Source organism: Cottoperca gobio, chromosome 24 (assembly GCF_900634415.1).
Source record: "Cottoperca gobio chromosome 24, fCotGob3.1, whole genome shotgun sequence".
NCBI classification, from domain to species: Eukaryota; Metazoa; Chordata; class Actinopteri; order Perciformes; family Bovichtidae; genus Cottoperca; species Cottoperca gobio.
In genome coordinates this window covers 4,983,000-4,998,887 of record NC_041378.1, presented here as the reverse complement: position 1 = coordinate 4,998,887, position 15,888 = coordinate 4,983,000, and the positions used below count along the sequence as shown (strand labels likewise).

Sequence of the window (15,888 nt, the reverse complement as noted above, 5' to 3'; positions counted from 1 at the left end):
GTTTTTCAGGCCAAGGACCCCCAAACTGGTGTAGCATGGAGCAGGGACCCGAGAGGGGGTGCTGTCGGAGTTCTGTGTTGGGGGGGGTGCTGTCGGAGTTTGGGGGTGGTGCTGTGATGATATTGTGCAAAAAATATATACTTATGTACTGCAGTACCCCCTGTTAACATATGGACTAGGGCTAGGGTTAGGGTTGGGTTAAGAAAGGTCGTAGACACTTGAAACCAAGTCCTGCCCCCCCACCCCCCCCCCATTTTTCAGGCATTGTGAATGCAATGGTGTCAAGGCAGCACGTTGTCTCGATTTCCTGGCAGCAGATAGAAAAGGTGTCGAGAAGCAAGACCATGAAACGTGTTCATCAAAGCGAGCGTTTTGATCTTGTATTGAGACCTTAAATAAGATATTTGGATACTGAAGTCTGGTTACAGGGTGGTGTTGTGTTGGCAACACGACACACACGATGGTGCACACTTTTGGTTTGCTGTTGTCACGGAGGAAAACTCCACTTTTAGTATATTTGGGTTCTGCATGCTGGGAATAAAATGAACAAAAGAGTGCAGTGAAAAGAGCTGGACCTGCTCTCCGCTGACTTGAGTCTTTGAGACGTGGACCAAATATCAGACTTAAAATCTTGAGGCATCCAAAAAAACTGGCACGATGAAAAGATGCCACTGAAAAGACTTTGATAAAACATGAATAAAAAGCGGCTTTATTGTCATTATAATGTTCGCAGCGTAGTTTCACCTCGGCTGTTTCTTTTCAAGATATAGTGAATTGAGGTTTGATGGAATGAAGCCTTGAACAAAGCGATTCATCGGGTTCAATTAGTTCCACTTTTTATTTATTAATCGACTTAATAAATGTCACTCTGGACTTCCCTCTGGAGTTATTGGACATGTTTAGATCACACGAGCCGGAAACAATCCTACAACAGCCACCACTGGAATCTTAATTCTGCAGAAAGTATAATACTAATAAAGCTTTGCAGCGTTTGAATCTCACCGTTATGAATGAAGCGTCGAACTCTTCTGTACAGCCCGATTCAATCATTGAGCATTAGTGTGATTTATGTTTGTGACATCGTTGCACGTGATATCTTCATTAAAAAAGAGTTCCCTTACTGTTATCTACTGAGCGTATCCACCCCCCCCATGTTGTTATTGCACAGTGAGAACTTTTCCCCCTCTATTGAAAACACTGTTATGGAAATCTGCGCTCCCTCGTGTAGACTCTCAGACATCATTGGTGAGCGATTGGGAAGGTATGCGTTTGACTCAGAGTGTGTGTGTGTGTGTGTGTGTGTGTGTGTGTGTGTGTGTGTGTGTGTGTATAATATGTTGTGAGCACTCGTGTGAGAATGTGTACACATAGTGTTCGAGAAACTTTCAGATGTTCTTCACAGTTCATCAGTGTTGACATCTGGCCAAACAGCTGGACTCATCTGGACACACACACACACACACACACACACACACACACACACACACACATCTTTCACAAGTGCTTCTCTGTATTTTTCTTACACTCTTTTCTCTCCTTCCATCTGATCTTCCCTCGCCGTCTGTCTCCGTTGTGTACAGTTCCCGTGCATTTACGCGTCTCGCTGTTTATGTTTGCGTCTCAGTGTTGCAGGTTGTTTAGCTGTGAGAGCTGTTGACCTTAGAACCAGGGTTATGTGACATCGTACAGGACTTTGCATGTATTTGTCTCTGTGCGTTTGCCAGACAGGAAATGTGAACCATGTGCACAACATGTTGAGCATTCCAGTACCTTAAGTCCAACAAGCTTGTGACTCTGAGACTAATGTGCTTTTACTATGGGAACAACACAGAACACACTCGTGTGCAGTCTGATGGTGCGTTTGTGTTGGTGATGACATGTAGACGTAAATAATGTTGCGTTTGTTTAGAGCTACTTGGCTTGCTGGCTGTTGGCAGCAGGCCCACATGGTAAAGCATGTGCACAGACTACAGATGCACTATTTTCATACCTTCACTTAGTCACAGTACATGTATTATGTATATAATATATATTATAATGTAAATATTTACTTAATTAATTCATCTTCGGGGTTTTCCACTCTTGGTTGGACAAAACGAGCTATTTGAATATCAACTTGGGCTTTGGAAAAGTGTGATTGTTCCCTATTTTCTGACATTTTTTATTACAAATTAATAGAAAAAACAAGTATTTATGAAAAATAATCGTTGATATAAAGGCACAAAGACTCAAAAAAGTGATGTTTGAATAGTATAACATTTATTAATGGCTTCCAATAATATCCTGGATTGAACCTGTGATGCTCCATTATTATTATAATAATAATAATAATAATATTTATTTATAGAGCACTTTATGAATTTGATAAAAGCTATTTGTTGTACAAACCAATATAGTGTAAAAAAAAATGTCTTTGTGTATTCACCTCCAACTTTATACATACTTTGTGATATTTAATGACATTTTTGCCTTTCAAACTCGCAGCCAACTGAGAATATTGATCGACTTCATGTGTGTGTCGAGCATAAAGCAGTTCATTTCCCAAAATATCAAACCTTTTTAATATTCTGCTGCATCGAGTCTACCAGACAGTGACTAATTACAGCTGTTTTATTTCCATCATCTCGTTCTCTACTGCATGTGATTACCTGTGTGCTCTTCTTTCCAGGACTGTTCCCGGCCGTGTTGAACCTGGCGTCCATGGCGGACATATCCACTAATGCTACCTGCGGTTCTATGGGTCCAGAGATGTTCTGTAAGCTGGTGGAACATGTGCCGGGCCAGCCTGTTAGAAACCCTCAGTGTCGAATCTGCAACCAAAAGAGTACAAAACCCCTCGGTGAGAAAGGTTTCCACACACACGAGACTTATAGGCACAAGTGATGACAATAATTAATCATGCTCGATTACTTAATTAGTGGCAGATTGGCCAGATGTTAACCGATCACTTTGTCTGAAATGATAATTACTGAATGAGCTGAGAAATGAAACGCAACGCGACGAGATGACGATACAGAATTAGCCCGCGATCATAATTCAAACAAAGCAGAGAGTCAGTTATTTAGTCAATCAATGATTCAGTTAACCAATCAGTTAGTCAGTGAAGCCGTCCGTCGTCTACCCGCCAGTCAGGCAGCTAATGAGTCCAGTTAGCTTTCGTTACGCTTGCTTTGCTTAGTTAGCGTAACAATGAGAGGAAATACCCCTGAACACAGGGGAGAAGGGAAATTAAAGAGCTGAAACCAAAATCATCTTGTACACTTCTCTTCTATACTTTGAGTGATCAGTTGAATGACAGACTTGCTCAGTAATCCTGTCTCGGTTCCGACCTCCACATCTCGTTTACAGTAAGTACGTTTTTACAGATCGATGTAAGAGCCGTTATATCTCCTCCTACTCCAATCCAATTCACTGGTAACTGATTCATTGACTGATTTCTGATTTATTGAACGGCAGATATTTAGATTTCAGATGTATTCTGTATTATGTTTTAGTCTCAGGAGGAAATAAGACTAAGATACGAGGGAGGAGGAAGACTGACTTTCACCAAAGCTCCTTCATTTTGCCGTTTTTTGTTGTTGTTGTTGCAGAAATGTCACACATAAGCAGCCTGGTGATTGACAGCTGCAAGTCAACCCTCACACACACACACACAGTCCCACCGAAACAAACCTTTACACACAGAATACATAAAGGTTTTGCATCGTGACCTTTGCCGTGTAATAAACTAACCATGTGTTTGCTTCCTCTTCCATTAAAGCTATTGTGTGGAATAGTAACAGCAGCTGGGAGTTTATTCAGAAGTGAAATGAAATAATCTGAAAGAAATTCTATTATTTTCTTTTCTCTTAGAAGGTAGAAACATGTACTTTGGATATTTGGCCTTGAATGGTTGAAAGGAGAGGAACATTTCCCCCTCCAATGCTGGATTCAAGACCAAAATGATTAAAAAACGACTGATATGCCCTCTCTAACTCTGTTTTTCTGTGTGTGTGTGTGTGTGTGTGTGTGTGTGTGTGTGTGTGTGTGTGTGTGTGTGTGTGTGTGTGTGTGTGTGTGTGTGTGTGTGTGTGTGTGTGTGTGTGTGTGTGTGTGTGTGTGTGTGTGTGTGTGTAGAACAACATCCCATAGAATACGCCATAGATGGGACCAACCGTTGGTGGCAAAGTCCCTCCATCAAGAATGGAATGGACTACCACTATGTGACGATCACTCTGGACTTGAAACAGGTAGACGCACGACCTCGTGCTTCCACAGCTTGTGATTAACTTTCACACGTATTCCTTTCGAGGCTTACCCCCGACCTCAAACTAATACTTCTGAGTCAAGCGTTCACTTGACACTTGGCTCCTTGTTCACAAAGAATGACAGCTGCGGTCGGCTTGGATTTATGTTGGTTTGAAAGGAATTTAATGGTGACTCGTCATTACTGGAATCCACTGTAACCGGCATGAATCAAACCTGACCACAGCCTCCATTGTCTGCAGGCAGGCGCGCTGGAAGCTTTCCCCCGTTCGTCAAGGTTTGTTTCACCAGCATCCAAAAAACAACAACTTTTTTAAGTGTAATATACATTATGAAAACGAGGCAGTTTAATGCACTATTAGGAAAACGTAATGTCGCTGGAGACCAGGATGCAGTGTGTGGTGGGGGCTCGCATTAATAAAAACATGAGAAGAAGATATGAAGTAATGTTTAACTGGGCTGCAAAGGACGGTTGCACATCCAGCACAATCTAAAGAGGCAAGATGCCTCCCTAAACCTGAGAGGCACAACCTGAAGATGCCCACAGAAAACCACTTTCACTCGACACCCCCCACATATGAACCTATTAGCTCGTCACAGCACGACCAGGTGGCCGCTGGATCTGAACCCAGGGACCTTCCGTGATCGTACAGGATAACGTGACGACGTGGCTCGGGCCTGGAGCCATAACAGGTTGAACTGCCAATCATTTTTACAAACCGTCCTGATCAGTAAGCTCTCCATTTTTATCCACATGTTCGTCCTAACACTCGATGCCACCGTGTTGCTGTTGTGTCAGCTCACGTCGTCTCGCGTGAACACCAGGCCGCACGTCGTCGATCCCTTTTTGTAATCAGAGCAATTAGTGAATCATTTAAAGGCGGTTTTGTCAACCGAGGAATTAAACTACCTGCTATTATTTCAGCAGAGCAGAAATGAGTCAAACGAACTTCGCCATCGATCATTTCACCAGCAATACTTGTCACTCTTTAAATAATTGGGTTTCCATTTTTGTTTTGGAAGGCTTGGCAGGACTCTCTGTGATTAAGGGGCTGTGTACTGGCACGGGATGATTTAGGACATCTAGTTTAGTTCAGAAGTGTGATTAAACCGATTACACCGCCAGAGCATAATTACACAGATGTCTTGAGAATAAAATTAATGAGGGTGAGAGACTAGTTCACGAGATGATCATTAATGGAAGCCAATGAAAAATTGCTTTAAAGGTTAAAACCAATTCATTTTATATTCGTATAAAAGAAAGGCTGATATTCTGATACACAAATGCAACAATTACAAAGAAATGCATCGTAGGCACACACATGAGCAATAACTACAATTTAAATTATTGAGCAGAATGTGCCATTCACAGTTTTGTCAACTTAAAGTTCAATATCTTTGTCACTCTCGATTAGGGACAATGGAAGAGAGACGTACGGGGAGAATAAGAAACAGGACACACAGCCACAGTGCAGAGGGATATAAATTGTGGTTCATTAAAAAACACTTTGAGGCTAACAAAGATGTGAATGGGTGAGTAAGAGGCACATTATAAAGCGCTTTGAGCAAAAGTGCTGTATAAATGCAGTCCATTTACAAGTCCATTTCTATTGTCAAACGCCATTTTACAGGCTTTCCTCGCCACCAAATGAACAACACTTCACACGAGCTGAAATAATACTTTTATTTATATCTTAAACACGCAGTCGGCTTATTGTTAATGTGTAAGGATAAACAAAACAGGACGAACGCAAAGCAAAACTGAAATGAGCTTCACCATCACGTGCATAGAATATAATTACATCTCTGGACAGGAAGTAGAGGAGCGGCCATCTTGTCATGTTAATGACTTCAGGCCCATCAATCACAGCTTTCACCGCAGTGGTGTGGAATATATATACACACACACTCCTAAATGCTCTCACACGCACACACACACATTCTCACACCTGTCACTGGAGCAGTTTGGCCAATGAATGCATCTGCCTGCTTACTCACCCACACCCACACACACACTCACTCACTCACTTGTGACCTTAATATCGTGTGTGGAGCAGGAGACAGACACACACACACACACACACACACACACACACTATTCTTGCTCTTATCCCCAGTCAAACATGCACAGAGATTTGCAGACAAATGATTCTAAACGCTGACAGCTACATAAGTAGGAGTGCATGAAAAGGCTTTAATTTGACAAAGCGCTCGTCTTACTGATTATTACCATGTGTGCTGCTTCCCTGCTCTTCAGGATTATCGCTTTACAACTCATTCACTTTACCATTAAAGAAGTGATGAAGGGGTCGTGTTGTCGAGAACACGCAGGGCTCAACACGCTTTGTCTTTTTATTAGAACAATGGCGATGGAAATAAAGAGTGAGAAGAATATTTAAAATACTTTATATTCTCAAATGTTTAAACACGAGGAGACCGAGACCGATCCGCTCACAACGTAACTCGGTTTACTTCAAACTACTTTGTATTGATCAGAGTAACGGTGGAGCGACTTCTCGCCTAAGTTGCAATGATCGTCTGTGTGTGTGTGTGTGTGTGTGTGTGTGTGTGTGTGTGAACATGTGCATTCTTCAGAGGGTGTTTTGTGTGTATATATATATATATATATATATGTGTGAGTCTCGATCAGTCCAACGGAAAGCTATTTACCCTCCAGTGCTCTGAATTTCCCTTGCGACCTCAGTCATCTCACTCAGAAAATGACAGTGTGTGTGTGTGTGTGTGTGTGTGTGTGTGTGTGTGTGTGTGTGTGTGTGTGTGTGTGTGTGTGTGGTTATCGCCTGTGACATCACCACCCTCATTTCCTCTCTTGTTATTGTTGAGGCTCTCTAGATGGAAAGACTAAATAATGAGAGAGTGGGAGCTGTGTGGGTGTGTGTGTGTGGGTGTGTGTGTGTGTGTGTGTGTGTGTGTGTGTGTGTGTGTGTGAGAGAGAGAAAGTTGAAGCCTGTGTATGCTGTTCATATATTTTTAGATGAATTCTCGAATTTGTCATTTAGCATCTGACATAGTAAAGGTCCTCTGCAGAGACCCGATGACGAAGGATGGAAATCATTTATTTGAAAAAAAATTAAAATAAATATATATATATATATTTCTTAGTAATTATAAGCGTAGTTGCCCGAGGCTTAGGCATTAGTAATTGTATAGATGTAAATGTATCAGGAATACTTCACTGTCGTCAGCTTCATGCAGGTTTCTGTTAAATGGCAGTTATTATGGAAATGCGGCGGCCAGTTTGATTGATGGACATTGTGTTCGACGTGGTCACATCCTGCACCGACTCTGCTCTCCGGGGGGGGGGCGGGAGGGGAACCTGGCAGCGTGATCGAGGTCCTGAAAGAGTTCGTCAGTCTGAGTGACGGCGTGCTCTTATTACTCACAGCTCTTCAACGTACCGAGGACTTGTTCACGCACACGCATGGAAATAATTGTCACTGTGTACCTTTTTTAACGTTTTGAGCCAAATGTATTGAAATCAGTCGACCGGGGAGACACCGAGTCTGTGAGGGTCCATAAAATGCAGTCAGTAGTTTTCATACTTTTTGGAAAGTTTCATAAGAAAGCTTCAGGACAGATGGGAGGAAGCGCGACCGTTTGAAAACATATGACGACACGGGGCTTTGAGGAAATGATGATACTAAGTGTCAGCGGAGAGAGAAAAGGCATATGGGGAGAAGGAATGAATGGAGTTCCCATGTCCTGTTAACCAGCTGTGTTTGGTAATATGATATTTGAGAGGCTTCTATCATACTCTGTTGCTCCTCCAGGGAAGCTCTCCTTTCTCCTGCATCCAGTGCAACATTCCTGTTATTCTGCTCTTAATCTTGACTTGCAGCTTCCGATCCTATGAAACGACGATGACGGCAGCGGGGGGGGGATTTAACTTCAGGCTTACAAATATGCTTCCTTGCATTGGTTATGAGTCAGACATGCGTTGCAATCGATCTTTTGGATCAATACGGCTCTGGAGGTGACAGATAAAGTAATACATTGAGCTTTGAGGCAAGAAGGTGTTTCTAGTGTTTCCCGTCTAAAACACCTCCGCAGACTTATTGAAACGTCTTCGTCACTGAAACACAGAACAGTGAGTTTAACACGCATCCAACACAATTAAGAAGCCACTTTCAAGCCCTCAGGACTTAAACGCACAAAGACAAATGACAGTACTCTACCATTTATTTAGATTTATTTAAATATCCAAGCAACCTTAATACCTGAACTCCTCAACTTGAAATCCTCAGCGTCAGCGTCAGTGTCAGCGTCCTACTCAAGCAGCTGCTTCTTCGTCCTCAGGACTCCACGGGAAGCATACCTCAAACGTGTCTTCTTAACTTTTTACTTTCATATAATAATTAGGAATACGAGAATAATGCGTGGTATATATATATATATATATAAACATTCTTTATTCATAAGCGAGAGAAGGTAAATGAAACATCTGCTGCACCCGATGAAACTTTGTCGGTGTGTATATTCGGGCCAAAGCAAGAATGTGCTAGAAATTACAGCATCTGGTGTTTTGTGCAGACTTAAAGCTTATTTAAAAAGCTTACGGCTAAATGACAACAAAGTCTGTGCGTGTTCGTGTGTGCACGTTTTGTTTTATTTGTGCGTGTGTGTGTGTGTAACTGTGTTTGTCGGCAGTTCAGACAGAGAGGCAGAGATTTCAATTGGCTGTTCAGGACGTTTCTCCGTTGTATCCAGAGGCTGCATCCCACTGCAGCGTGTCCACTGTGGTAGCCATTTGTTTTTACATTTACCGTTATCTTTCCTGCAATTTGGATTAGACTTGAACTCTAGTCTAATGTGTTTGCTGCAGAGCCGACTGTCATTCACAAACTGCTACAGCTTCTCCCCAAATTGTTTTTTTTTAGTGGCAGTTCAGTGTAAAAGCGGAACGATCTCGCCGTGAGACGACCGTGCGCCTCCAGTCAGTATCTCCAGCTTGTTCTCCTGCACTGAGCTTGGCAGTCGGGGATGTTGGATGATTCACACTATTCAGAACTGGGCCAAAAAGCTCCTTTTATTAGTCCAGCGTGATGTTAACACATTTTCTCTTGAAGTGTACATTTTAACGAGTCATGCATACCGTGTCTGTTGCTCCGACGGCATGTCCACCTGTGTGTCTGAACTCATTGCACTTCGTTTTGGGTTTTTTTTTTGTGCTTTTGTTTGCAAATCCTGTTGTAATTAACTGGAGCACTAACTGGATTTTGGGGGTTTTGATGGCAGTCTATCAGGTCAGAGAATCTTCGAACACGTTTCCATGTGAATGGCCTGTAAACGGCAGCTGCTCAGTGAAACCGCTGACACTGCGTTTCCAATTCACGCTTGCACAAAATGGATTCTTCACAGTCCATTTGTTTGTGGGCAAAGCCAAACGTACTGGACACGCGGCTTAAATGGACGGACTGAGCATTAAAATAAACATTTTAAGTGCTCATTTGGAGGCTATGCTTTTTAAAATATGTGCAAAAGGTCATCCCCGTGACTACTTCCTGTCAAATGTTGCTCCAGTGAAATTCTCCAGAGTTATTTGGAAGTGGATGTTAATTTGTTTGGTTTTGAGTGTTCAAATCACTAGATGTAAAAATAGGACACTCTGGAGATGCAGGCAATTTCTTTTAGCCTTCATAGACGTGTGAGAAATGTGCTACACTCCTCTGCAACACTTCTATCTGAAGGAATGTGCAACATAGACCTGCGTCGAGTCTTTTAGAATCACAGAATTATTCATCAGTGCAGATAAGAGACGACACTTTATCAGATTGTTTCACTCTTTTAGAAAGTTTCAAAGTGTTTCAGTTGGGACATGCAGATCTGCTCTGTGGTGTCCTTTTAAAACCACTATTACACATTTCTACTGGCATACAGGAATACTGTCACCATTGTGTCGTGCACTAATAATTATTCCTTATTCTTTAATACCAAAGTTGTCTCTTTGATTTGTCTAGTTTTTAGTTTGTTGACGTGGTGTGTTCATGCCTGTGGCAGCTCAGCTGTCAATCAAACACATATGACACACCCACCTCGAGGCTTTAAGCCTGAAGGAGAATTTCTGTTCAATCAAAGATGATTTTTCACATTTATTTCAATAATAACAAATATTGATAATAAATAATAAATCACTTTGAGATTGTTTTTGACTCCCAAAAGGGAAAACCAATTATGTTCAGTACTGTATAGTATAAATAATGTATTAATTAATTAATGTAGTGGGTAATGCCTTTATCCAGTGAGGTAACATCTGACGCTTTGCTAGTTCCAGCTTTAAGCTCAAAATTTCATTTTGTAAAAGACAAACAAAAAACCTAATTATATAATAAAATGAATCTATCCAATGAAAGCATATACCAGAGGAGAATATGATCCGTTCATGACGTTAACTTACCGTAAACGTAACTCCCCGACATTAAATGTGATGGATGCAAGATGAACATTTATTTACCTGCCGAGTGATTTGGTGCAGGACACTTATTGGTGTGTTTGTTTGTTGATGCTGTGTCGAGCTTTAGAGGCAGAAAATCCCTCGTCTGATCCAAATCTGATCCACACACACACACACACACTCACACACACTCACACACACTCACACACACTCTGCATTAGCTGTGTTCAGCTATGTTTAGCTGCAGGAGCTGCCTAGCTGTCCCAAAGCTGTCACCATATTACAAGTTACCGCTGAGAGCTCTTGCACACACACACACACACACACACACACACACACACACACACACACACACACACACACACACACCATCCCGTCCTCGGCGGGAATACAGGTAACATTGACTCTTTGTAGGAGGTTTGAATGACTGCTATAAGGTTACCCTGAAATACACTTTCTCTCTGTCACACACACACACACACACACACACACACACACACACACACACACACACACACACGCACACACACATACACACACATACTTGGTAGATTTCTCCCTATTCTAATTGCTGCAATGTGACACTGCTTCCCACATCACAAGAAGAAAGAGAGAAATACTCACAGAGGGAGATGATGGGGTGAAAGATCGGGTGGTGGAGAGACACGAGGGAGGGGGGTAGCATTTGACCTACATCGTGTGTGTGTGTGTGTGTGTGTGTGTGTCTGTCGGTGTCTGTCGGTGTTTGTGTTCAAACTGAAGGAAAGTCAGTCTAAACAAAGACGATCGCATTTTATTTACCGTGCCCTCGATAATTCCCACAACAACGGAACAAAACACAAGTGCTGATGGAATTTTGACTACTTCCTGATAACAGTCCCACAATGCAATGCGGCACAGTCGTGCGACATTATGTCAGCGATGACCCAAAGGGATGATTCGTAAGTGTCCGAAATCTCAAGTATCTTGTACGTAAAGAATGCGAGTGAGTAAACGAGGGAGGGATTTCAGACGACAGCTTTTTAAAGGTTGAAAACAATTACTAAGGCTTCTATAATAAAGTATTAAAACTTATTACTTATGAAACTGCAGCTTCCTGTGTATGTTAAACTGTTTTACTCTGTTTCTTTCCAGGTTTTCCAGATCGCCTACATGATCCTAAAGGCAGCCAACTCCCCTCGCCCAGGTGAGCATTCTGCTTTAATGTGCAGAACGTATTGTCAGTAAATGTTACCGCGCTTTGCTCTACTGTCTCTGACCGTCCTCGGCCTTCTCTATGCATGCACTGTCTCTGACCGTCTTCTGCCTTCTCTATGCATGCACTGTCTCTGACCGTCCTCGGCCTTCTCTATGCATGCACTGTCTCTGACCGTCTTCTGCCTTCTCTATGCATGCACTGTCTCTGACCGTCCTCGGCCTTCTCTATGCATGCACTGTCTCTGACCGTCTTCTGCCTTCTCTATGCATGCACTGTCTCTGACTGTCTTCTGCCTTCTCTATGCATGCACGGTATGTGACAAAACAGAACTGCATATACAATTCAATAATAGTGATTTAAAAAATATAGAAAAAGGGCATTATACTAGAAGAAAATAATTTATAAAAATGAAGTTAAGTGATGATTTCAGGACAATTCAGAACTTTTCATGTATTTGTGAGAGAAAATCTAATTTACCTCAACTAACAAAGGTCTTGGAGAAATCCAGTGTCTTGGCAGAGAAACTCATGAATAGACATTCAATCAATCCAGGAGGTGAAATCTCACAGTCTTTGGTCCGAGCTATTATAGAAATATGTGGAATTGAATGTTCCGTCAATTTTCTATGTATTTTAAGTAGGTTGACCTGAGCACAGCCTTGGACTTTCATCATTATTGATCTTTTCCACGTTTGAAGCTTTTCATCTATTTATTTTCTTCACCAATATTTCCGTCCACAGGTAACTGGGTCTTGGAGCGTTCGATAGACGGCGTGACCTTTGACCCCTGGCAGTACTACGCCATCACAGACACAGAGTGCCTGACGAGGTTCAACATCAATCCGCGGAGAGGACCTCCATCCTACACCAGAGATGATGAAGTCATCTGCACATCTTTTTACTCGAAGATTCACCCTCTGGAGAACGGAGAGGTAACGCTTACAGCAGGTTGTTACACTGCCTCCGTAATCTGTAGTGGAGTTGGGTTGATTTGAACGCTGCCAATGGGCTGGGTTGACGCCGGCTGCGATGGAGCGGGTCACGTCGGATTAGGTTGGAAAGACTTTTGATTGGGTGTGTAGAGAACAATGATTTGGATTGTGCTCGGTCTGCTTGAACTGCAATGAGACTTGGTTGGGTTGATACAGGAGGACGAGGAGGGTCCAGATGCATTAAACATTTAAAAATCAAACGTTTCTAAGCGATCACGAAGCTGCACGCAGAAAAGGTGGTAAAGTCAGTTTCAGAGTGAGTAACAGGTGAGCAAGAGAAAGAATCCAAAGCAGGCTGAGATCATAGGAAAGGAAGGGCAAAGACTTTATGGCTATGAGGCGGATATACGATGATCTGAGAAGCAGCTTGTGGATCGGTGTCCATACTAAGTGACTGGTGAGGAGGACGGAGGGCTGGGTGTGCAGGCAGGTGATGGACAGGTCATAGGGAAGGGCTGAGGGCAACGGCAGTCTGGATGCAAATAACTGGAGTTAGGAAACGAGAGGAGATGTTGCTGCAGGAGTGGACATGAATAATAAGCAGAACAACTCAGGACACCAGGTCAAACTGTGTGAAATCAAAACATCATATCAAACGGAAACTAAAGTAGAATGTTTGAAGTGTGTACACTTCAAATGTGCACAACTATTAATATCACTTTAATCACTGATAGAAAACACACACACACACACACACACACACACACACACACACACACACACGTACATACACACATGCATTAAAAAGACACATCATCAATAATCGCACGTCTACATCCCCCTCACAGGCCTCTAATTGTAGTAGATGCATGTCTGAATATGTGTACACAATTACACGGGTGCTGTTTTGTGTGAGTGTGTGTGTGTGTGTGTGTGTATGTGTGTGTCACACTTGCCGGGATGCTTGTGTGTGTTGTGTGCCTTGTGTCCTGCGGGGGAGAGCTAGAGGGGGTGTGAGCTGGAAGATGTCAAGAGCTTCAAGTAACGACAAAGGTGTGTGTCTGTGTGTGTCTGTCTGTCTGTGTGTGTGTGTGTGTGTGTGTGTGTGTGTGTGTGTGTGTGTGTGTGACAGCTCCCTAGCCGTCTGATCACAGTGAAACCATAATGAGTCGTAGGCGATGTGTCACAGCATCGCACACACATTCACAATGTCACCCCAGCACACATCACACGCACACACATACACAACCATCTCCTTCGTTGCTTCCAAGTGTGCAGCTTGCACCCATCAAGTGTTCCCCCTTGACACACACACACACACACACACACACACACACAGCCCACTCTATAAGACTTCTTTGCAGCTTCCAAATGTTGCTTTTGGCCACATTAGTGAGACAGACAGATGGACAGACAGGACCTTACACTCCTTGTGATGCTGCTGCCGGTTCATTATTAGTATTATTATTATTATTATTATTATTATTATTATTATTATTATTATTATTAGTGATACAGAATATAAATTCATACTTATTCTTCTGCTACATTGAGCACATTAAAGAGAAGTCGAGCGCAGAGCGTAAATAATCAGCACCTTCGTGTCATGTTCACATTTGGAACTGAAAGCACCTTTAATGTTTGTCTCCTTACTGTCCACAGATCCACACGTCTTTGATCAACGGCCGGCCAAGTGCAGACGACCTCTCCCCCACCCTGCTGAACTTCACCTCCGCCCGCTACATCAGGCTGGTGTTTCAGCGAATCAGAACGCTGAACGCTGACCTCATGACTCTGACACAACGTGACTCGAAGGACATCGATCTCATTGTGACGAGACGGGTGAGGCTCAGCACGCTTTTCTTTTCTGATCGGAACATTTAAAATAGGTGAACAGTACAGATGTTGCAAGACGCTAAGACTTAGCGATGGCTTACTAATATTTGAGATTTGTATCTTAGGAAACCAGAAACCAACCACGACTTCATTACATTAAACAAATGTTGGAGCTATTCTCATCTCGTCAATTCTTTCCCCCAATCTGCTGAATGATTGACTTATTATTAAAGGAATTCTTCATGATGATGATGATGATGATGATGATGATGATGATGATGATGAAGGAAAAGGTGGGCCAGAGTTCACTCGAGGAAATGTGTGTTGAACATTGGTACAGACTTCCTCACGTTACACTCAGCAAGTTATTTTGTTTGTCGAGAGTGAAACTAAATCAGCCGAAGTTTAAAGCGCCTGCGAACATTGTGACGAGTGTGGGCAGCTGTAGCTCTGGATGTGGCGCCTCGCGTGTCCACGTGTCCACGTGTCAAAGCGTCCTTGGACACTAAACTCCAAATTGCTCCCGACGGGCAGCGCCAGGCCAGCACCTTTTACGTGGAAGCTCGCTGCCATCTGTGTGAGTGAACGGATGAATAAAGGGCGAGGTGCTTTGGATAAAAAGCCCTGTAGAAATGCAGCCGGATGTGGTTTTACCATCGTGGTATCATTTGTCCGTCTATCCGGGGACGGGTTGCGCTATAATTTGAGGATATCCTTTTTCAAGTATAACCCTCACTGAGATTCTGCCTCTTCAATATGCTCATTAACGCTGTTGTACTCATTCTCACATGTTCTCTCTCTCTGTTCAGTACTATTATTCCATTAAGGACATCTCAGTCGGAGGGATGTGCATCTGTTACGGCCACGCCAAAGCGTGTCCACTCAACACGGCTACAAAGGTAACGACACTCTGCGTTTCTCTCGGCCCACTTAAAAATACTAACGAGGTAATGGAGCTCCTCTTTGCTGTTGAACAGGAGCAGAGAGCACCGTCGGGCACCAGCTTTTCATCCACCGACTTGTGTGTTTGTGTGTGTGTGTGTGTGTGTGTGTGTGTGTGGGTGTGTGTGTGGGTCTGTCTGCAGGGGACACAGGTGACACAGTGAAGCGTTGTCTCACATGTCGCTTCAAACAGTGGAGTGTTTGATACCAGACACCTGATCTTTCTCTCTCTTGCTCAGCACCTACACACACACACACACACACACACACACACACACACACACACACACACACACACACACACACACACACACACACAGACTC

At 43.0% G+C, this 15,888-nt stretch overlaps 1 protein-coding gene across 4 annotated transcripts in view; it reads left to right on the top strand.

Moving 5' to 3' along the window:
• The window catches only part of lama2 (laminin, alpha 2), a 146,860-nt gene that overhangs the window by 25,545 nt on the left and 105,427 nt on the right, over positions 1-15,888 (top strand). For all 4 annotated transcript variants that reach the window (XM_029462753.1, XM_029462752.1, XM_029462751.1 and 1 more), the window contains exons 2-7: positions 2,669-2,839; positions 4,117-4,229; positions 11,792-11,843; positions 12,596-12,786; positions 14,449-14,628; positions 15,432-15,521. In XM_029462753.1, the coding sequence (XP_029318613.1) occupies positions 2,669-2,839; positions 4,117-4,229; positions 11,792-11,843; positions 12,596-12,786; positions 14,449-14,628; positions 15,432-15,521 (797 nt within the window). The remainder of the gene's footprint in view (positions 1-2,668; positions 2,840-4,116; positions 4,230-11,791; positions 11,844-12,595; positions 12,787-14,448; positions 14,629-15,431; positions 15,522-15,888) is intronic.